Genomic DNA, 16,276 nt, shown 5'->3' on the forward strand with positions numbered 1-16,276 from the left:
ACTTTCCTAAAAGTAGCCATGTGTATTTGTGATTCCAGGCCGACTTCTCTGGAAGGTAAGATGCAAGTACAAAAACATCACATCTGTGTTGTCAGCAAAAACTCACTGAAATAGAATAAAGATTGCCTGTATGCAACTAAAACTCCATGAGAGAGCTGGAAAAGCCTTTTCCTGGATTCCATAACTATTAAAGACAAATATTGACGTAAGTGTCTGTCTCCAAGAAAAAGAAGAGTTGCTTGAAGAATGATCTAAGCATTTTGTGATATGGGAGTGGGTTAATAACTACAGTTCTAAACAGAAAAAACGTTATAGACACAACACACACACAAACAGAACGCATCTCACAAATATTTATATACAAAAATATCACATATATACTTGTATATATGAAGAACTACACATATGTTATGTTAGATTTAAAGATAAGAAACAGCTTCGCTAGTTTACAATTACTGTTCCTGATGTCTCAGTACTAGAAACTATTTTATATAATACATTGATGTTTCATGTGTCTGAGTCCCTCATAGGTCAGAGAACGCTTAAGCAAAGGCCTCACTGATTAAGGATGCAACCGCAAGGTGGTAGTAGATTGCAGTTGCTAGGGAGTATACAGAGGACTCTCTTTCCTGTATGCTAGTTGTATAAGCTTAGGGTGGAAGTGCAGCTTTTTTTTTCTCAGTGACTGAGTGGCTGAATCAAGTGGTAGAATTGTTACTTGGAAAGAACAACACCCCTATAGCTGTAACTGACCTGTTTGGCCTCAGAGTCTATACTGGATCTTAATTTCATTGAGAGAACAATGAAGACATATGTTCCTACTTTATTGCTGTTTCTCTGGCTGCAGTGGAATGGTGAGTTAAGATTTTAAAGTCACAGAATATTCTGTGGACATTTCTGCGACATCTAAGAGGAATTCTACTTCATTCAACTCTTCTCTAGTTACTATAGAACAAGAGAATTCTGGAAAATTATGACCTGCCAACCATTCTCTTTTCTCTCCGTTTTTATGCATAGAGGTGAGCTACGGTGAGCAGGTGGAACAGCGTCCTTCAATCCTGACCACCCAAGAGGGAGCCAGCACTGTCATCAACTGCACATATGTAGACAGTGCCTCATCCTACTTCCTTTGGTATAAACAAGGGCATGGAAAACATCCTGAGCTCATTATTGGCATTCGTTCAAACATGGAAAAAAAGCAGGACCAAAGACTAATAGTTTTACTGGATAAAAAAGGCAAACAGTTCTCCTTGCACATTACAGACACCCAGCCTGGAGATTCAGCGATGTACTTCTGTGCCACAGATACACACTGCTCCCTAGGCACCTGCAGCCTGTCCTCAAACCTACCACAGGGCCTGGAGCCCCATCCACATCCTGTGTCACAAGCTTTCCAGTGCAGCACTTGTCAGTTGTTAGTTGCAAGTGCCAACTATAGTGTAGACATAAAAAAATCTAGCTAAAAGCTAACGTCAAGTCATTCAAAACAATTTGTGACATTTTCTCCTTTGTTTTTTAAATTAATTTAAAAATTAAAATACTATTTCATTATTTATCTTCTGCTTTCCTCCCTCCAGCCCCTTCTATATCCCTTTCCTAGTTCACTCTCAAATCATAATTCTTTTCCTTTAATTATTATTATTAAATGTGCATATAAATATAATTGGTTGTGTTTGATTAGTGTTGCTCATATGTATAAAATGTTAGGGCTGACCACTTGGTATTGGATAGCCAATTAGGGGGTTATCACAGGGCCTCAGGGATGGAAAATATCCCTCTCTTCCTTAATTGCCTGTAGTTAAAACATTAAGTATGCATAGAAAAGAAAGTACAATAAAAACTGACAAAGAAAAAACATAAGTCATATTTTAAAACAGAAATTAATATCAATCTAGTAATAGTTGGCAATTTTAACACCCCACTTTCTCAGGTAAACAGTTTATCTGGACAAAATATCAAAAGAGAAACATCAGAATTAATTGAAATACTACAGCAAGTGGACTTAAGAGATACTAACAAATACTCTATCTAAATGACAAAGAATGCACATTCCAATCAGCAGTATATTGAAGATTTTCTAAAATGTACCACATTCTGAGACATAAAAAATATTTGCAAATTCAAAAGTATTGAAATCACTGCTTAATGTCTATCTAACCACAATGTAATAACATACACACTCACGCACATAAACACACACACACAAACACACAAATAAATAAATGACAGAATTTTCTTCTTTTTTAAATTTGAATAGGGTTCTATTGTGCATATTTCTTTTACCTTTTTGCATCATATAATGCACCCCAATCATACTTGATTCCCATCTCTCTGAGGTCCACCCTTCCACCCTGTGCTCTCCCCAGAAGAGAAAAAATGAACAAGGTTTAATTTGTGTTGCCCATATACTTATTGGAGCACAGTGAAACTCCCAGTGATCAGCCTTTGAAAGATGACTGAGTTCTATCTGCATCCCCCTCCTGCCACAGTGCCCAGAAGCCCTCAAGTGTGAAGAGCTACACTTCAGCATCTTTATCACAATTTTTAAGGACTCTCTTCAGTAGCTTCCTATCTGGTCTGCTTCTTTCTTTTTGGGGGTGGGGGATAGGGAAAGATTGTCACAGAAGCCTTTAATCTCTCTCATTCTTAATTATGGTCTACAGTCTTAGATAGCACTACAAAAGAAAATTCCTTACCCATAACTGCTAGTCTTAACACAGATCATAGACTTGAAAATGGTTTCCAGCAGTAACACAGACCACAGACATTATCTTAAATAAAATAAGCCAAATCAGAAAGACAATACTGCATAATCTTTTTCATATGTAGAGTAGAATGTTGATCTCACTGCAGTTGAAAATAGAATGACAGTAACCAGAGTCCTGGGAGTGCAGAGGGACGAGGAGATGAGGACAACAGATGTATGGATGTAGGGACTAAGACAAAGGAGTTCTGGTGTGCCGTGCACTGTAAGGTAACTAAAGATGTCAAGCATATGATAAATATTTCAAAAGTACAAAAGAAAGAATTTTAATCTTTTAACCATAAAAAGACAATGAATATTAAAATATATGCATGCATTTTACAAACATTTTTATATACGAGAAAAAATGGAATTTAGTGAAAAATAAAGTAAGTAACTAAATAAACTGATCAGTTTCAATCCAGTCTACCACCCCAAAATAAAAACCCCTAGTAAATACACAAACTTATAGATATTAAACAACACATAATTAAATAATGAAGGCAATTAAGAAACAAGAAATTCCTGAGCTAAACGAAAATAAAAACACAATACAACAAAACCTTATGAGACACATTGAAAACAGTCCTAGGAGAGAAATTTACGGTTCTAAGTACCTACATTAAAAATTAAGTAAAGGCACAAGTAAATGGCTTAATGATGCAGCTCAAAAAGTTGGCAAGAATAAGCAAAATCTAAACTAGCTCACAGCAAGAAATAATAAAAACCCAAGCAGAAATCAATAAAATAGAAACAAAACAAATAACAGAAAGAGTCAATGAATTTAAAAGCGGGTTCTTTGAGAAAAATAACAGATTGACAGATCTTTTTTTCTTTTTTTAAAAGTTTAGTATTTATTTTATTATCATTACTCTTTTAATCTATGACTGTCAGTACTTTTTTTTTAATTTTTTCATTCAAAAATTTACACGTCCTCCCCTCCTCCAGCTCCCCCACTCACTCTCCTCCCTCCCTCTCCCTGCTTGAGATATTGACATATCTTTTGCCAAACTAAACAAAAGAAAGAAAGAGATAGCACAATTGATCAGCACCAAAACTGAGCATGGAAACATTACAACACATACCAAAAAAGTCCATAATATTATAAGGGAATATTTTAAAAACTTGTACTCCATTAAGTTAAAAACCACAGAAGAATCCCGTGAATTTTTAGATTCAGCCAATCCATCAAAACTAACCCAGGGAATTCAGCAACATAAACAAACCCAAACTCACTAGAAATTTGAAATAGCAATGAAATACCTCCAAGCTTAAAAGAATAAAGTTCAGGGCCAGATGTATTGATAGAAGAATTCCACCAGTATTGTAGGGGCCACTTGTTTGTTCCTGCATGCTAAACCCTGACATAACCACATAAAAACTGTATTTAGTGGCCTCTCATTACTACAAATTGCCATGCCAATGAGTGCTAGCTAAATCCACATAAAACCTAAGAGGGCTTGGAAAGGATTTCTAGACACAAACAAACAAAATTTAGCCACAATTTTTCAGATGGGCTCTGCTTGCTGGTGGCGTGTTACAGCTCCCTTAAGAGAGGTCTTCCTGATTCAGCAGTAGCAAAAAAATGGGTGGCTTTAAAACAGAGACCACATCAGAGCACTGCACTGAGCTCCCAAAGTCTAGTTGAAGAGTGGGAGGAGTGAGAATATGAGCAAAGAGGTCAAGATCATGATGGAGGAACCCACTGAGATAGTCTACTTGAGCTAATGGGAGCTCACAAATTCCAGCCAGACCAGGAAGGAACAAGCATAGGACTATACTACTCCCTCTAATTGTGGTTGACAGTTGCATGACTGGGGCAGACAGAGGGGACACTGGCAGTGGCACCAGGACTTCTCCCTACTGCTTATACTGGCTTTTTGGGAACCTATTCTCTTTGGATGGATACCTTGCTCTGCCTAGATTTAGTAGGCAGGATCTTGGACCTTCCCCAAAGCAATGTGCCTTACCCTCTCTGAGGAGTGGATAGGGGTGGGGTGAGAGGGTATGAAAAGGGAATGGGAGGAGGGGAGGTAGTGGAAGCTTGGATAGGTATTTATAATGAAAAAAGATAGTTTGTTTTCTTCTTTAAATAAATAAATGAAAAATAAATAAAATAAAACAGCTACTTCCTGGTCCATGCAGCTAACATGAACTCTGACTCCTTCAGGAGGTCTGGCAATGGAGCATTTAAATGGGGTCTGTGAGCAGCATATTACAAACTGCTTAATGGTGACACACCCAGCTGCAAGCCTGGATCTGTGGCAGAGAAAATGGCTCTCAGAAGCAGCAAACACGCTTCCACCAAGTTGGACTGGGCAGAGTGGGCCCTAGAAATACCTGACAGCTTAGCATATAAAAGAGGTGCTTCTTGCCAGAAAATGATTACAGATACACAATAAAGACGTCCAGATTCAGATGAACAGGTCACAGTGTGGGATAAATGTGCATAGGCTTCAGAAAGATAGGAAAAAATATATAGACAGTTATAAAAGGAAGTAAATTGTTTAAAAAATAAAGCAAAGTCTTTACAGAGACAAAGTAAACTTGTAGAAAAAGTAATAGAATAAGAAAATTAAGCCACATAAAGATGGAAAATAAACAGAGTCTGGATTATGAATATTATTGTGTTTTCTTTGAATTATTTGACTGTGGAGGAGCTAAGTACAGAGAGAGACAGTTCTTTATATGCGCTGATAAGCTAAACCAACATATATGTTCTAAAGTTATTTTGACTTCAAAATTTAGGTCTAAGAATATGTTGCTCTGGTAAAGAAGTTCAACTTTTGTTTTCACAGAAGATGAGAATCTGTGAATTTCTTCTAGACCAATGTGGTTTGATGGACCAAGAGCCCCTGAAATGTCACTGTGGATACCCACAAAAATACTTCTCCCAACAAGAAGCAGGAAGCAATTTGGAGAGAATTATACCCAAATTTCCAAATATTGTTTATAAATGTTTCTTTATATTAAAGGGAATACGCTATAGAGATGGATTTTGCATTGGTATGGATCTTGGTTAATTGATTCAATTTTAAGGTCATATATATATATATATATATATATATATATATATATATATATATGATCATCTCAAAGACATAGGAAAGGCTTTTAACAAAATGCAACATGTTCTCATGATAAAAGTCCTAGAGAATATAGTCCTAGAAGGAACATTCCTCAACAATATAACTATATATGAGAAGCCCATAGCCAACACAATAGTAAATAAAAAAAAACTTTAATAAGAATCATTTTCTTTGATGTCAGGAATGAGAGAGGAATATCCACTAGACCTATTCCTTTCAATTATTTTGCTTAAAGTACTAGTTGAAGTGAAAAGTCAAGAGAAGGAAACTAAAGGGATAAAAATACAAAAAGAAGTCAAACTATCCATAATTTTGACAATGATCGGATACTATATATTATAGATCCCCAAATTCTACTAGAAAACTTCTAGATATAATCAAAAAAACCAACAATATGGCACTATCCAAAATCAACTTGTATAAATGAGTGGTTTGTATATCCCACTAACAAACATAGAAGAAGATCCTGGGCACATGCCCATTCATAATAACATATATATATATATATATATATATATATATATATATATGTGTGTGTGTGTGTGTGTGTGTGTGTGTGTGTGTGTGTGTGTGTATGTGTGTGTGTGTGTGAATAAATCTAACTAAGGAAGTGAAGGAACTCTACAGAGGAGACTAAATCTCTGAAAAGTAAATAGAGAAATTCACTAGAAAGTGGAATGACATCCCATGCTCATGGATTGGTAGAATTAATATTGTGATAGTGACTAGTATACCAAAGGATATTTAGAGATTCAGTGAAATCCTAAACAATATCCCCAAGTCATTCTACAGAGAAAGGGAAAACCACTATTCTCAAATTTACATCTAATCGCCAAAGAACTGGATAGCCATAGTAACCCCAAGTTAAAAAAATGATAGTGGGAATTTTGATTTCTGATTTTAAGATATATTACAAATCTATAATATTATAAGTGATATGGTAATATCATAAAAACAGGCATGCAGACTCATGAAACAAAATTGAAGGCCTACATAAGCACATGTAACTTCAACCACTTAATGCTAAACAAATACGACAAAACTATTTGATGGAGAGAAAAATAAGACATCTTCAATGATTGGTGCTGGTAAAACAGGATATCCAGATACAGAAATATGAAAATAGAGCTGTATCTATCACCTATAAAAAAAACTACTCCAAATAGGTCGAAGTCCTAAATGTAAAACCCTAAACATTAAAACTGCTAGAAGGAAATATAGTCAATAACTTAGGGGAAAGGACTTCCTGATAGGATTCCATTTGTCCAAGAATTAAGGCCAAAAATTGAAAAGTGGTCGTTTATGAAACTAAATATCTACCAGTTAAGAAATAACCAACAGTGTGAAAAGACAGCCCACATAATGGGAAAGAATCTGTGCTAGATATACATCTCATGGTATTAATATTCAGAATATATTAACATCTAAACAAATAAAAAGTAAAAAATGTGCATTCCCAAAACAGACCAGGCACCTGAATATAGAGTTCTAAAAGAACAAGCCGGGCGGTGGTGGTGCACGCCTTTAATCCCAGCACTCGGGAGGCAGAGGCAGGCGGATCTCTGTGAGTTAGAGACCAGCCTGGTCTACAGAGCTAGTTCAAGGACAGGCTCCAAAAACCACAGAGAAACCCTGTGTCAAAAAACAAAACAAAACAAAACAAACAAACAAACAAACAAAACAAAACAAAAAAAGAAAGAAACAAGAACAAAGAAAAAAATATAAAAAAATTAATAAAAAATGGTGAAGGTGATCTCACCCATGTATTATACCCACAAAAAATGAGTAATATAGCAGACATTTTTATAAATGCAGGTGGCAAATGAGTATAAATAGGTGACTGTAAGATTAACCAAAATGGCAAAGATGTTTAATTAAGTCTGAGCATTAGCAAGCAATGGGAATGATTTATGACTTCACCTGAAACTACCTTGGAAATTGTAACTTTATAGCAGCCCGCTGTCTCCTTTCTCCTGATTTTTATGTTGTATCTACAAATGTTTTCTGTGACTGCATTTCCTGTAAGCGTAATGCCATTGATAATTAATAACAAATAAACGTGGATTTCTGAACCAAAAAAATCTTCAAAATATGTTAATCATTCCTACATATTAGAGAAATACAAATATAAACAACTTGGGATTTCATCTTACCCCATCAGAAAGGCAAATATCCAAGGAAGAACTGACGGTAAATGCTGGAGGGGATGCAGGGAAAAGGCAAGACCCTTCACTGTGAATGAGCATGCAAACTGGTGCAGTCCCATTAAAATCAGTTTGGATAGTTATCAAAATTCTAAAAATTAATATCCCAGGTAACCCAGCCTCAGCATATGCCCAGAGGACTGAGCATCCAGCTCCACAGATACTTGTTTATTGTTGTTTTGTTCACAATAGGAAGGAGGTAAAAACAATCTATTGTTGAACAGCTGATTGATGGTTAATGAACATGTGGTACAGATATACTATGTGATACTCTTCAGCTGTAAATAAAAATGAAATCAGGCACATTGAAATTAAACAGCTGGAACTAGAAAAGATCATATTAAGTGATATCCAGATCCGGAAAGGTTATCACCACATGCTCTTTCTTATTTAAGGCTCATATCTCCAAATCTTCAGTTGTGAGTTCATAGTGTGTAGTAACTGCAGAAACCAGGAAAGTGAAATGAGACCATCCCCAAAGTATAAGGTTTAGGGAAAAATAGCAGAGAGATTACCGGGTACAGGTTGTCTAATCAAGGAATAAGGGAAAATGTGGGAGGGGGGAGAGATGTAGATAAAGAAGAAGTGGCGTAGAGTAAAGCATACTATCAGGATTCCTGAAATCTGATAGGGGCAATGGGAAAATAGAAGATTTTTAAAGAAACTAGGGTGGGGATAAATACAAGAGAAGTGGGTAAAGTAACTGTAAGGATTCCTGAAAATTTCAGAAGGAACCATGTTATTAACTACTTACCTAGAAAATAACTCCTACAATGCAATGGATTAGGTATAGATATATAGATATTTATAGTTTTAATAAATTTTTCTACTGTGGGAGGATGGTGCTTCCTCCAAGAGCCAAAGACCATGTAGCAAAACCTCAAGGCCATACATGAGAAGCCCTCTTTTTAGTTCGTGGCCAGAGCTATCCAAGAGACTCCCAAAACATACAGACTATTGCTGCTGCCCTTGGTTAACCCCTGAAATGTGGCGAGTCCCTATTGCTGACAGCACCAGTCACTTCAGGCACAGGGCCCAGAAAACACTAAATTGGAACTTATGCCTGAATACCCTTTCCAGAAGACTGACTTTCTTGGAACAAGAAAGTGTCGTGCATGTTTCCAAAAGAGGGAAGCAACAGAGTCCTTCCCAGTTCTGATCCCTATAAACCACATCAACCATCAGAAGTAACTCTACAAGTGCAGTAATGGCACGCACTCCTTAACAGTACCCACAGCTCTCTAATTGGACAGAAGACCAACTCCACAACACTGTGTGTAGTGCTGGAAACCTAGATAACTTATAAAGTTCAAGTAAAACCATGGTTATTAGATTAGAATCTATTTTATGAAACCAGCATAATCCCTAACGACAATCTATGAACAATTGTCCTTATTCCCACAGATAACTGTAGCCATCTCCCCTCTTAATGGAAACTTCTCTTTGCAAACTTCTCTCTATCTAGACTGGGACTAAACCATTAAAGGATACCAAGACCAATCAAACTGCAGAATTGTGGATCCCAGTCCCAATGGATACATCTACAAAACACTCCTGTACCTTAGCCTCAGGGAACATTGCAGAAGAGAAGGCAGAATGATTGTAAAAGTTACAGGATTGATGAGTTTGCCTAAAGATTGTGTCTTTTACTGATGTCATAATTTACACAGATAAAGTCTCATCAACATAACCATCGAAATGTGAGCTGATCCAGGGTTATACCGATGAGTGTGACAAAGTGGAAAGACTGCAGCCTATGATGATTGATCTCTGCAAGAGAGGCATGGGCAACTGAGGAAACCTGGGAACAAGAGAGGCGGCCTTACCCAGGGAAGAACACACCAATTGGTTTTCCAGCATCTAATGGTCACCCCTAAAAACATGCATACATTTAAAATTATATGAACCAAAGAGGTTGTACTTAGGAATATATATGTATATACATATACTTATATACATGCAATAACAAGTAGCAAAAAAATGTTTGGTGGAGAGAGGAAAGGGGTACATGGGAAAGTTTGGTGGGAGAAAAGGAAAAGGAGAAGTATTGTGATTAAATAATAATCTCAAAAATAGTAATTAAAAATAAAATAACAGCTGAACTGGAAAGATCAGGGTAGTAGCCCAAGGTGCAACTTTTGTTTTCTATTTTATACAGCGTTCTGTTTGACCCTGGCATAAAGAATGAAATTCATCTTCCTCACATCTTATAACACCATGAAAGAGAAACACGCTCACTTCTTAAAATGTATTTCTCTGGTAAGACAGAGAGACTGTAATTATCATTGATACTGATATATCTCATGATGCTGTTTTTTTCCTAGAGAAGAAAAAAATGCAAAAGAAGCACAAACTGGTCACATATTAGTACCTTAGTTATTTCCTTAGGACATAAAATGACCCATAAAGACAAAACAATGACCAGGAATGGCATCTAAACAATTATATGAAAACAACCATAAAGATGATAACAAGAAATTGGAAGCACATGTATCATGGTTACATTTAATCCCAGTATTTTCTTAGTAGAAACAGGGAACGAGATTTAGGTTTTAAAGATGTGGAGCTTAAACTAAACACTGAGAGAATCCCAGCGTGGGTAAAAACAGAAAGTCCGTTTGTAGACTTAGCTCAGAGAGCAAGTCAGTTTGCATTAGCTGGAAATCTTTTAAGGGTGAAGGGGAACCTTTCACAAAAAGTCCAGATTACTCCATAGAATTCAATCACTTATGTTTTTCTTCAGTTATCCTGGAATTCTAAAATATTTAAGTATTGTTTGTGCAGTGTGACTTCTTCCCCTCCCCCAAAAAAACTTTAATTAAAATGCCTTAAAATTGACATTCACTTAGAAGAGAGAAAATACGACCTTTGAAGTAGCAGTGATTCTAAACCCAACCCAAGAGTTCATTATTTCCATGTCTTTCAGTGAATATTGCCACATTTAATTCTTACTTTCTGGTCACCAGGTGGCGCCACATCCTAACACTATAGTATTTCCTGTGTGAGTCTAAGTTTAGACTCATTATTTCTCTGTTTTTAACATGCTAAGAATCAAGAATGTCGTCTAGATGCCACTAAAGATGGAATCTTCCCCAGGATTCGTTACTGCGATACTCCTCATACTCAGTAAGTAAAGTGATTTAAACTTTTTACTCTTTTTATGTAAGAAAAGCCTTGAGCCCTAAATTCAACCAAGAACTTTGTTTTTAAGGTGACATACATATCTGTTTTATTTTTGTTTTTTTCTCCAGCAAGGACCCATGGAGACTCAGTGACACAGACGGAAGGTCAAGTGACCCTCTCAGAAGAGGATTTTCTTACTATACACTGCAACTATTCAGCTTCAGGGTACCCAGCCCTGCTCTGGTACGTGCAGTATCCCGGAGAAGGTCCACAGCTCCTCTTCAGAGCCTCGAAGGCCAATGAGAAGGGAAGCAGCAGAGGTTTTGAAGCTACATATGATAAAGGATCCAGCTCCTTCCACTTGCAGAAAGCCTCGATCCAGGAGTCAGACTCGGCTGTGTACTACTGTGCTCTGGGTGACACAGTAGTGGAAACCACAGGGGGAGCTGAACACAAACTCATCACCAGGGACCTGACTGCTGAGTTCCTGCCTCTGGGATTGCGCTGGTTCCTCTGTGTTGTGTGCCTCTCCATTTCTCTGATTTGTACAAAATCATATGAATAGCCACAGTGGGAGAACAAGAAGTAGAGTTTTCTGTCTTTGATTCTTGGCTGGGACTAAAGTAATATCTGATGCAAAACTGCCTCAGGCAGAGTATGAGACCCCTCCTCCCCAGTAAAGCTGTGTGACTAAGTAAGTTGTCTGCTTGTTGTAGTAGATGAAGTCTGTCTCTACTTTTTCTTAAACAACTCTCTGGTAGATCTAGCTGCATTATATAATTGCAGGGAACAGGTTGCTCCAGGAAAAGGGACATCCATATAACGTCTTCAGAAAGTATGGAGGGAGAGGTGACAAAAGAGCCCAGGGTCCGCAGTCCTAGGATTCCTATAGAGAAGGAAGAGGAAGATGGTAGGAGGACAGAACTGGCCCTGTCACACAAGCACAGAGGGGAAAGGGACTTCAACTGCACAGAGAAATTTCTCCTTTGTTGTTAGTAATTTCAGAATGACACTCAAACACAGTTTGAGGAGCAAGGGTGAAAGTTTTGAGAACTCCAAGTGGCTACATGTCACCTGGCTGACTAAAGAGACTCAGAAGTAATTTCAGTGCTTGGGAAAGAGCAACCATACAACTTAATGCCCTATCACATAAAATACATAAAGTATAAACCAGATGCTGTCTACACTCTTAAAGTGTTTAAATGACATTTTGTTCCTTCTAGAATACAATGCTAAGTTTATGCTGTGATATACAATGTTCTGCAGCATTTGTACAGATCTGACTTGCCAACATAAGCTTTTTGTGGGAAAAGGTGCCAGCTCTATTATAATTCTCCTGTTACTCTATCGCAGTCCTCCTGTTACTCTATCACAGTCCTCCCATTATTCTGTCATAGTCCTCCTGTTACTCTGTCATAGTCCTCCTGTTACTCTGTCATAGTCCTCCTGTTACTCTATCGCAGTCCTCCTGTTACACTATCACAGTCCTCCCATTATTCTGCCATAGTCCTCCTGTTACTCTGTCATAGTCCTCCTGTTACTCTGTCATAGTCCTCCTGTTACTCTATCATAGTCCTCCTGTTACTCTGTCATAGTCCTCCTGTTACTCTGTCATAGTCCTCCTGTTACTCTGTCATAGTCCTCCTGTTACTTTGCCATATGATGTTGGAGTTCCCTCTGTATCTTGTGATTACCATTAATGGAGAAAGAACTGCCTTGAGCCAATAGCTCAATAAGCTCAATAAGTGGGGCAGAGCAGAGCTAGGTTGGGACGACTGGGCTGAATGCTAGGAGAAAGAAAAGCAGATTCAGAGAGAAGCCATGGAGCCACTGGAGACAGATGCTGGGAACATTACCTAGTAAGCCACAGCCACATGGCAATATACAGATTAATAGACATGGGTTAAATTAATAAAAGAATTAGCCAATAAGAAGCTAGAGCTAATGGTCCAAGAGGTAATTTAATTCCTATAGTTTCTGTGTGATTATTTTGGGTCTAAGCTAGCTCAGATGCTGGGAACCAACAAGCGGCATTTCCTCCAATTGTCTTAGTCCCCCAGTTACTCTATCGTAGTCCTCCTGCTACTCTATCATAGTCCTCCCGTTACTATATCATAATCCTCCTGTTACTGTGCCATAGGCCTTCCTACTCTTTTATAGTCCTCCTCATATCCTAACATAGCCCACCACTTATTCAATCATATGCCATTACTATCTGCATTATAGCCCTTACTCAATTCTTCTTTTCCATGAACATAGTCCTCCTTCATCTCTACCACAGTTCTTCCCCTAAATTGCTATAGCTCCCACTTACTGTATCATACACCCTTGCTCAATCATTGTTATTCATTATTCTACTTATGCTGTTGTAACACTCTGGTCATCTCTCTTATGTTGAGACTAATAAAATTGAACTATGCTTTTCATTTGTGTGTCAGTGTGTTCACTGTCAATTTTACAATTAGAATAAAAATGTTAAGATATCAAGGTGCTGGTCCTTCGATTCATAGCAGTGTTATTCTTATCATAAAGAATTGTAAATGATTCACTGTAATCAGTTCAGAAATATCTAATGAATGCATGAGTTAGGAGGCAAACAAGCAAATGGCACTTGACTCTTCTTTGTCCTTTTCCTCTTTTCCTTATTCCTACCTGAGCATCTCTGACTTACTATGTGCTGTTGGTTTGGTTGCATGGTATCCTATGATTCTCTAGGAACTTTCCTTCCACACTCAGATCTAGCTTTCCTGTTCTTGGGGACATCCATCTGTCTGATAATTATAGCTGCTCAGTGGCCTTCTCTCACATAACTTAGCTCTCTTTAGCAGCTATAGCCAGAAGGGATGAATCAAACCCTCCTGCAAGTATCACAGTGGGGAAACTCAAAGAGTAAAAGAAGACACGATTAAAAGAAATGAGAAACTTTAAAATAGTTCTCAAGTCCGGAAATGATGAGCACAATTTAAATTTTACGTCAAACCAAAGCAAGCTAAAAAGATCCTAGAGAATTAAAGTAATGACCTTGGGAGACATTTTATAGGAGATTTGATTTTTATTTTATATTGTATTTATTTATTTTCTTGTAAACAATAAATATAATTACATCACTTTTCCCTTCTTTTTCCTTCCTCAAACCCTTGTCACGGATCATGGATGTCCCTTTGCTCCCTTAAAATCATAGTGTCTTTTTGTCTGTCACTACTAGATAAACAGACAAACACAGACACATAGACAGACACACACATGCACACACACACACACACACACACCCTCAAATACTCACATGCACACACCTGCTTAAATATATAAATATACTCTGCTCAGTCTGTTGAGTGTTACTCATAGGTATATAATTTCAGGACTGGTCATTTGATCTTGGTAAGCTCTTACAGGGTTCAATCTGTTTCTAGTCTCAGCACTTCTTAGTTGACTGTAGTTGTTTCTCTATCAGTAGGGCTTCATAAGATTTCCCATTTCCATGTTAGCAAGTCTATTCTATTAGTGTTGTACTTCTTCAGGTCTCATTTAGATACAGAGAACAAGTAAGATACCCAGTCCCAACTGTACATTCACCACATACCTCCTTAACTTAAGGCTCAGGGAAGAGCAAGAAAGAGAAAATGGGAAGAGTGAAGGAGACAGAGGACCAGGAAAGTTGCTGTGAGATTGTGTCTCCTAGAAATAAGAGGAAAACACACTCAGGAGATTTTATTTTTAAAACATATGGTTAAAGGTTACTGTAGTGGCCAATGAACCAGTAAAACCATCTTCCCATTGCTCTCTCTGCTGAGACTATAAGATTCTTTCCAAACTCACTAGCTACCTCAGTATTTAGCACTAATTTTACAGTGGTTCTTACTGTTGAAGTATATCATAGACTTGTACATGTGTGTCAACAGAAGAAGCACTTAATATCCATGAATAAATATATTTTCAAACATTCATAGAAAGACCAAGCAGACTGCTGTTGGGAATGGTAACTCTTTCAACAGTAATTGAAAGTTAATGGTGTATCTTCTTGTTCATGCCATTGGACTTCTCTGCCAGGGCCCTAGCCCATTGGGTTGGACTCAGTATAAAAGAACCAGAACCCACACAAGTCTACCATATTTCCCCCAGGAACTCTATCTGCAAGTTTTCAGTCTCCATTGTCTTACTCAGCCAGATTGACTCAGTTCCAATATGGTTCTGCCCTTTCTGAACAACTCCAGTATTTCACCTTACAGATTCAACTCAAGACTCAGGATCAGTGGGTTAAAATTTCATATCAAAGACATAATCAACATAGCTCTAGATGGATGGTCCCATAGGAAAAACAGAATGATAAAATCCATATGTGCCCATCCAAAAAATCCAACATATTCTAGTGGTACCCAATGAGTTAGATGAAACTGGAGAATTGAATCAAAAAATAACTATGAATATGGCAAAACAATTTTTGAATTCCCAAAAAGCTTTCCAAAAAGCTAATGGTGGGTAGAAATGAAATCCTGATTGGTTCAAGAAAACACAAATAAATGATTTAATGAAATAATGTGGACTATTCAGGATAAAAAAACTTAATTGAACAAGGAACTATAAATGCTGAATATTAGGGTTGTTTGATAAGCTCATTAATTATATCATTCTATATCACCTAAAATTTATATATACATATAATATATTAAAAAGTTTACACATGCTCACTTATATATTTATAATATATACATACATTTTAAGATACATATATTTTAAAGAAATATATTTTATTTCAATAAGATATATAATAATAATAATTTTTCTTCATCTGCTGTACCCAGTGCTACTTTTCTACCTTAGATGCCACATCCTTAGCCTGCCTCTTCTGATTGGCAGAGATCTCAGGGGCTCGGAGGATATTGTATCCTAGTGGCCACTGATGTCACTGTAGATGTCCACTGGATTCACTGTGGAACCCTCAGTCCTGGGACTATGAGCACTTTTCCTCTCAGTTGAATACCCTCATCTTACCAGGGATGGCTTTAACTTTCTCCCAAGTTAGGAGTCACCTGTCTGAGACTGCTTCCTATGTGTAATTGAGAAGGTAGATGTGAATGTCTAGCTCCTGCTGAAAGACAGGTGTATAGTGGACAATGCAT

General features: G+C 37.3%; 2 gene segments (V, D, J or C); both read left to right on the plus strand.

Annotated features, from left to right (window-relative positions):
- Positions 1-802: 802 nt before the first annotated feature.
- Positions 803-1,463, plus strand: LOC121434881. The segment is given in 2 exon segments: positions 803-854; positions 1,018-1,463. Coding segments are annotated over 2 exon segments (498 nt in total).
- A 9,641-nt stretch (positions 1,464-11,104) lies between these two features.
- LOC121434882 lies at positions 11,105-11,724 on the plus strand. The segment is given in 2 exon segments: positions 11,105-11,162; positions 11,288-11,724. Coding segments are annotated over 2 exon segments (495 nt in total).
- Positions 11,725-16,276: the final 4,552 nt, after the last annotated feature.

Source organism: Microtus oregoni, unplaced genomic scaffold (genome assembly GCF_018167655.1).
Source record: "Microtus oregoni isolate MIOR12 unplaced genomic scaffold, Mior012 000045F_ref0000178, whole genome shotgun sequence".
Taxonomy (NCBI): Eukaryota; Metazoa; Chordata; class Mammalia; order Rodentia; family Cricetidae; genus Microtus; species Microtus oregoni.